Source organism: Poecilia latipinna, unplaced genomic scaffold (genome assembly GCF_001443285.1).
Source record: "Poecilia latipinna isolate Pla-1442-1.1 unplaced genomic scaffold, P_latipinna-1.0 Scaffold1055, whole genome shotgun sequence".
In the NCBI taxonomy this organism is placed as follows: Eukaryota; Metazoa; Chordata; class Actinopteri; order Cyprinodontiformes; family Poeciliidae; genus Poecilia; species Poecilia latipinna.
In genome coordinates this window covers 204,022-211,615 of record NW_015113671.1, presented here as the reverse complement: position 1 = coordinate 211,615, position 7,594 = coordinate 204,022, and the positions used below count along the sequence as shown (strand labels likewise).

At 42.8% G+C, this 7,594-nt stretch overlaps 1 protein-coding gene across 1 annotated transcript in view; it reads right to left on the bottom strand.

Annotated features, from left to right (window-relative positions):
* The window catches only part of LOC106959198 (sodium/potassium-transporting ATPase subunit alpha-1), a 31,545-nt gene that overhangs the window by 6,751 nt on the left and 17,200 nt on the right, over positions 1–7,594 (bottom strand). The window contains exons 2-14 of the mRNA XM_015051595.1: positions 7,149–7,262; positions 6,715–6,774; positions 5,334–5,435; positions 5,156–5,257; positions 4,975–5,088; positions 4,764–4,898; positions 4,029–4,146; positions 3,681–3,949; positions 3,207–3,515; positions 1,979–2,113; positions 1,500–1,871; positions 1,288–1,424; positions 985–1,135 (exon numbers count right to left, since the gene is read on the bottom strand). Coding sequence (XP_014907081.1) covers positions 985–1,135; positions 1,288–1,424; positions 1,500–1,871; positions 1,979–2,113; positions 3,207–3,515; positions 3,681–3,949; positions 4,029–4,146; positions 4,764–4,898; positions 4,975–5,088; positions 5,156–5,257; positions 5,334–5,435; positions 6,715–6,774; positions 7,149–7,262 — 2,118 coding nt within the window. The remainder of the gene's footprint in view (positions 1–984; positions 1,136–1,287; positions 1,425–1,499; positions 1,872–1,978; positions 2,114–3,206; positions 3,516–3,680; positions 3,950–4,028; positions 4,147–4,763; positions 4,899–4,974; positions 5,089–5,155; positions 5,258–5,333; positions 5,436–6,714; positions 6,775–7,148; positions 7,263–7,594) is intronic.

Below are 7,594 nucleotides of genomic sequence, written 5' to 3'. Positions count from 1 at the left end.
TTTTCACCAAATTCTGTAGCTTTGGTGTACTTCTAAATCTGCTCCTCAGTCGCATCTTTTCGGGCCTGCTACTGCCTCTAGTGGCGTGGGGGTGGTAACACAACTAATATAATTACATTACTAAATCAGAATACTGCAAAGTCTTTATTATTTATTATAAAATTTTCATTATCTTAAGAATGTAGAGCTAATTAAATGATCTAAACAAGACCTTAAAGTGGTTCCAGTTTCACTCGATGGCCAACCTTTTGAAACTGTGGCAAATTTTAAATACCTTGGGTTGTTCCTGGACAGTCAACACTGACTATATTTTGAAGAACTGTTCTCAGAGACTCTACCTTTTAAGAAGACTTAGTGATCTAGACCCACCTAGAGTCTAGTGACCCAACTAGACTCTAGTTGGGTCACCCCTATGTCTAGAATTTGGGGGGCGGAAATCATATTTTATTTATCACTACAGAAGGGTTCAGTGAATGCGCATATGGAACTGGTGGGTTCAGTACCTCAAAAAAGGTTAAGAACCACTGGTTTAGACTCATTTTAGAGATAATAATAAAAACAATGTTATATTTTAATTGATAAAGATTGAAATTCATTATGAAAGTTTTGTCTCTGATCTCCAATATGTGTCCATTTTTAAAAAAATAATTTGTCCTCAAAGTAAACAGAAGAGTACAATAGAAAATACCTTGTATGGCACACTGCTGTTTAAACTTGAATATTATGTCCAATATTCATAGAGCAGATTAGTTTATCCTGAGTTAAAGCAGGATAAATAGCTGCATGTAGTTATGCTGTCTTCTGTCCCTCACTCTGCTACTTTCTCCTACTACTCTCCCGTTTTTAACTTTAATTTTTGTTCTAATTAAATATGGCCACCTTGGCCAATAATGAATATTGCACACATTTCTCAACTGTTTTGAAAAAAACAAAAACTAAAAAAACACCACATAATCAGCCAGACTTCAGCATGTCCATGTCTACCTGTCTCTGGCAGCCCTCAACAATGATGAGCTTCTGCTGCGGTGAGGTCCTGGCAAAAACAATCTCCGTGTGGTACTTCAGGATGTCGTCCAGCTGCTCAGGGGTCAGATCCTTCAGGTCACCTCCATGCACAACACAAGCCTTGGCATCCCTGGATGGAAACATTATTGCATCAGGTCATTTATTATTCGATTTCAGTAAAGTTGAAGCCAAATTTAAAACAAACTGGGACCAAGAACACGACCCCAAGGTTTTCCACAGATTTTGCCTCTACATGCTAATTACATTTTCTAATAAAAGTACCTAGGATTAACTTCATTGATTGGAATATTCAAACGTGCAGCGATGTCCTCAACAGTCTCGTTGCCTTCAGAGATGATGCCAACGCCTTTAGCGATGGCCTTGGCTGTGATTGGATGATCACCCGTTACCATGATTACCTGTAGGAAGGCAGGTTTTAATTATTTATGTTCTGAACGTGAAATGACTCCACTTGGTTTTAAAATGTCACAGACCTTGATTCCTGCGCTCCTGCATTTCCCCACAGCATCCGGCACAGCGGCCCGGGGCGGGTCGATCATGGACATGAGGCCGACAAAGCACAGGTTCTCGATGGGGAAGTTCACCTCGTCCGTGTCAAAAGCAAAGTCATCCGGGAACTGCTCATCAGGCAGGTTGAAATGACAAAATCCGAGAACCCTTTCTCCTAAACCTCCCAGCTCCAGGTAGGCGTTCTGGAAAGCGTCCTTCATCTCGTCGTCCAGAGGCTGCTCTTTGCCCTGGATCATGATGGTGGCGCAGCGGTCCAGAATCCTCTCTGGGGCTCCCTTCATCACCAGTAGGTGCTTGGACTCTGCTTCAGCTCCAGAGTTCTTATGAATGGAGAGCTGATCATGATGGAAGACAGATTGAGTATGTCATGTTTACCATCTTTTGTTTATAAGCTTTGAAAGTTCTTGAAAGCTTATTTTATTTTAGTTTTCTGATGTCACACCTGATACTTGTTGGTGGAGTTGAACGGGATCTCGGCTATTTTGGGGTTTTTCCCTCTCATTTCCGCCACCGATCCACAGCAGAGCTCAATGCACTTCAGCAGAGCAGACTCCGAGGCGTCGCCCGCCACATCTCGCTTTTTAACAAAAAAACATCAGAAACATCAGTGACATGAAGTCTCCATCTTCCTACTTCCTTTCTATTTAATTCAACTAATGTACAGTGTGTAACAGGTTTCAGGAAAAACTTTATTTGAGGTTTTTTGCAGTCATAATTACAGTGTTTACCCTCCATACATTACGTAACAGAGACTTAAAGAAAAACAATGAACCGTGACAGACAAAGGGGTATTTATAATGGCAGACAGACATTTACTTGTGATTATCGCATGCGCACGCACGCTATAAAAACAGACTCAAGAGAGATGGATATTTGTGTTTGTGCTATTAGCGGAGGAGTTCAGACACACGAAAGAAAGTAGTAAACTTGTTTTTAGCCACAAAGTTTAAACCTCTAGTTAAATTTAAAAAGATAAAATACATTTTCTGTTCAATGTTTGATTACAATGCAAGACATAACTTGAAATACATAAGAGTATTTTATTAGGAAGTTGTGTTTTATTTGTGATTACCCCAACTTACTGATTTTCTGTTTAAAAATTCCAACATTTCCAAGACTAAATATTTCCCGTTATCTGCTGGTAGGCAACGCAAACTAAAAAGTTAGTTCCACCAACTCAAAGCGCTTTTCCGATATGGTATAGAGTGGAACCAACACAGTATTTGGCAGAAGCTAATGCTATAGCACTAAAACAACATGGGATTTGGTGGAAGTTAATGCTGTAGTGCAGATTTCAATTCAAATTATATCTGTTTTTGAAACACTATAACTCTCAAGCACCAATTAAATTTTGACAAAATTTACATTATGTTACATAATTTATGTTCTGTGGTTGTGTCAATGCTCTGCAGAAGCTCCTTTCACTGCAGGACTTTTGGGCTTCACCTCTAAATCTACAGGATGAAATCTGAATCAAGACAGAACAGAAACCCACACTTTTCACATCTGTGTATTAAAAAATAAAATAAATAAATTTTTCTTCTACTTCAATGTTTAGAAGCAATCTGACCCCATGTTATTTTAATCCATTTGAGTTCAAAAACATTAATCAGTATACAAGGTCACTATTTACAGAGAATAGAAGTCTATCAAGTAGAAGAGGACTGTACCTTGAGGATGGGAAAGTTGCTCTGCTCGGCCAGGAAGACAGCTCGGTTGCAGAGTCCAGCGATCCTGGCCAGAGACGCCCAAGTGGCCGAGCTCCGGTCAAACGAGGTGCCACTCTGGTTCTCGGTGGTGTCGGCTTCATGGATTTGGTTGTCAAACCACATGTGGGCCACGGTCATCCTGTTCTGGGTCAGGGTGCCGGTCTTGTCAGAGCAGATGGTGGAGGTGGAGCCCAGAGTCTCCACAGCTTCCAGGTTCTTCACCAGGCAGTTCTTCTTGGCCATACGCTTGGCAGTCAGAGTCAGACACACCTGGAAACAAAAACCAGATCGATCAAAACTGATGGGATATTCTTGAAGATTATCAGATAAGAGGAAACAATGGATTTCTTCACCTGGAAACAAAAAGCAACACTTCACTGATTAAATATTCTTGATGATTCTCAGAGAAGAGGACAAAGAGACTTGTAGACTCACAGTGACTGTAGCCAGGAGACCTTCTGGAACGTTGGCCACAATGATACCAATGAGGAAGATGACAGCCTCCAGCCAGGTATAGCCAAGGATGAGGGAGAGGATGAAGAAAGACATACCCAGGAAGACAGCCACCCCAGTGATGATGTGGATGAAGTGTTCAATCTCGATGGAGATGGGTGTGCGTCCCACCTCCAGTCCAGAGGCCAGCGTGGCGATCCGGCCCATGACAGTCCGGTCTCCGGTGCTGATCACTATGCCGCGAGCCGTTCCTGCAACCAGGGTTATATCTTTGACTTAAGCTGACTGATAAAAGTTGGTGAAGTGCTTGAAAGACTTCTGGCCTTGTACCTTCAACACAGTTGGTGGAAAAGAAAGCGATGTTCCGGGTCTCCAGCGGGTTCTCATTGGAGAAGTCTGGAGTACGAGTTTGTGGTTCTGATTCGCCCGTCAGGGATGAATTGTCCACCTGAGAAACCAGAACACACATTTAGATTGAACAACAAGAAATAAAGACACAGGGTTCACTTTCAGAGACGGAATCAACTTCCTGTTTGACCAAATCAGGAAGGACCCTAACCAGTGACCTTCAGAAAAATATGGAATTTCATTTCAGCATTTGAAAAGTCTGGATATGTATGATCTTTTTTTATCTTTTGCGTCATCCTTCCATCTCTCCTTTCTGCATACAAGCATCCTTCATGCATCCATTCTTCTCTTCACATCAAGCCATTGTTCCAGATTCTACCTTAACAGAATTATCTGCTTTAAATTTGGACACTTTTGTTATTTTCCATTTAAAAGCATTAACCAGAACTTAGAGTTCATGGGAGAGTGTGGAGTTTGGCCCAGAAGTGTTTGCTGGATGGACACACTAAAAGATGAAATCCTCTGGATGATCATTTACACACCAAGTCTCCAGCTGCTTCAAAGAGCAAAAATCAAAGCCAGGCTTGATATTTCAAGCTCAACTTCAAAGTCACAATTATTTCAAACAGATGTTTCTCTTCTTTGGGGTTATGAAGCTACAGGTTCAGTCAAATGTTGCTTCTTAAAGGTTTTGAGAGAGAGAGCGGGAGCATCAACCTTGCAGCCATGAGCAGAGATTATCCTGAGGTCAGCTGGGATCCGGTCTCCACCCTTCACCTCCACCAGATCACCGACAACCACTTCCTCGGCATTGATGCTTTTCTTCTCTCCGTCGCGAACCACCAGGGCTTGCTGCAAGACCACACGTTTTAGCTAGCACATTCTCAACATGAACACATGGATGAATGCTATGCTAACAGAGACACACCTGAGGGACCAAGTTCTTGAAGGAATCCATTATCTTGGAGCTCTTGGCCTCTTGGTAGTAGGAGAAGCAACCGGTGATGATGACGACAGCAGACAACACAACCCCCAGGTACAGCTGCAGACAGACACAGTTGTTAGCTCTTAAGAGGGATCCTCTCAGGATCTGAAGGAGGTTTTCCTACGTTGTCATTTGCGGGCTCCTCCTCCATGGCAGCCTGGATCCCGTAGGCCAGGAAGCAGAGGACAGCTCCGGTCCACAACAGCATGGAGAAACCGCCAAACATCTACAGGAAGTCACAGGATTAGAGCCAATAAATGGAATGAACTCTAAAGTCTCTGACCAGGGCGGTCTAGTTTTACCTGTTTGCAGAACTTGACCCACTCTGGGGTGGTGGGAGGGGGGGTGAGGGCGTTGGGGCCATCCCGGGCAAGAATCTCAGCAGCTTTGGCTCCAGTCAGACCCTGGAAGGCAACAGAAGTCACGTCACACATGGCGGGAAACCCTCAAGTCACGTTCTTAGTAAGTATCATCATCGCTCTTTACAACACAATGAAACATTGTTAGGTCCAGAGGGGACGGCAGGTGCTGCTGTTGCCTAGCAACACAGCATGAACAGGAGAAACAGGGCTTCAGGGTTCATCTGCAGCAAGGGGAAGAATCTTGAAGGAAGAGGAGGTTAGGACGGGACAACATTATTATTAAGTTTATTTGACGGGGACAGACACACATCGACATAGACAAACCGAACAAAACAGCAGTCCCATGTGTGCGTCATAGTGCAATAGCAACAGCTAATTCGCAGCACAAACAGTGAAACATAAAATATCAAAAATGGATACAGTTCTGTTTATGACATAATCAGAGTTTTTTGTTTTTTGAACATACCTTCAGCACAAAAGGGCTGTGGAAGGTGGCATGCCGAGCCTGCAGAGACCCCAACTAGAGGTACCAATCAACTATTCTCCTTTATCTGTCCTGCATGACCAGCAGCTAAGTCAGCTAAGTCAGGGGGCTTTCAGCAGCAAGACGCAGAAAAACTTCTACATGAACATGATGAATTGGGAAAATGTCCGCGTTCTACAAGGAAAGGTCCATTCCCTTTGTGAATCAAACACTGAACAGGTTACATATTTGATTAGCTTCTACATAATTAGCATGATTAGCTTCATGCTAATTTTGATCAGATCCCATTATTCACCAATACTATACTATTCTATTCATCACTACTATTCATCACAGTAGTTCATGGATCAAGGCCTGGAGGTGTGAATCACAACGCAGTAGACTTGGTACAAAAAGCCATTAAATGTTTCTGGGTAGTAAACGCTAAATAAAAAGTTAGCTGTGCCAACATTAAAATGCTAACAATAATCAGTAGCTCCACTAACACCAAAAGCTAATCATAAACACTTGTCCTGCTACTGCTAAAGCACTACACCAACACAGTGTTTAACAGAAGCTAATGCTAAAGTGCAAATTCATGAAACTGTTGAGTTAAAATAACAGGCTGAACTTTGTCTTTATCATCCTTAAGATTTAACAATTTGTGACCTTTTTAGAAGTCTGTGCATCCTAACTTAACTACTCTCTGAAGTTTTCCTCTAAACTTTGGACATTCTTTAGTTTTAACCTTTCACCAATCACTTAATGTAGTTTTTCAGAAAGAACAGTTTTGGTTTCTTCCAACTTTTATTGCAAACCTCATATTAAAAAGAAACGTGGGACATTTGTCTCACTCACGTTGCTGAGGTCTGTCCCATATTTGCGCTGGAGCTCGTCCAGGTTCAGCTTGTGATCGTCCTGCAACGAGAGACAAAGTGTTCATGTCTGGGTCCAATATGGCCGACGCCGGTGACATTTGGAGCCCGTTGGGAGATGACCTTTCCATTCTCCAGAAAGCACCTTTAAGACAGAAGCTATGACATTTACTGGTTTAAATGGACAGAAGGAGAGGGAACACCTTCAACATGCAGTCCACTAAGATGTGATTATATCTAATTGAAGTGGAAAAAATACATTAAATGTTAAACAGGCTCTTACAGTGTTTTTTTCCCTGATCTCAAGAGAGAAAGTTAACAGGAACAGAAAAGCTACAACATAAAGGATGTGACGTACAAACTGAAAAAGAGCCTGAACAATCAGAGGAAGGCGTCCTGCCGAGGCGGGACACTCACCATGTCCACTTCCTTCTTCAGTTCATCCATATCCTTCTCCTTCTTCTTCCCTTTTCCCTTCTTCTTGCCAGCCTGCTCCGAGGTGGCAGCCAGCTCATACTGCTCTCGTCCTTCCTGGCGACACGGAGGATAAAGACCAATCAGGTGGGGTCATACCTGGTTTTGTCCAGGATGCACATCATAGCACTGAGTGCAGACGACGACAGCCTCTACTGAGTGACCTGCAGCAACAGAGATGGACTTCCTGCTCAGGTTTCAGCTGGGACTCTGGTGGGGCTTTGGAAATTCACACGGTTTTGCTAAAAATTTGAAAGAATGTGATTATAGATATTGGTCTGAATGATCCTCAGCTGTTGTAAAATTATCCCCGTCATATCATCATTCCAGGGTTTCCTCCAGTGTATTATAAGCCTGGCGGCCCGCCATGCTTTACTAGCCCCGCCGCC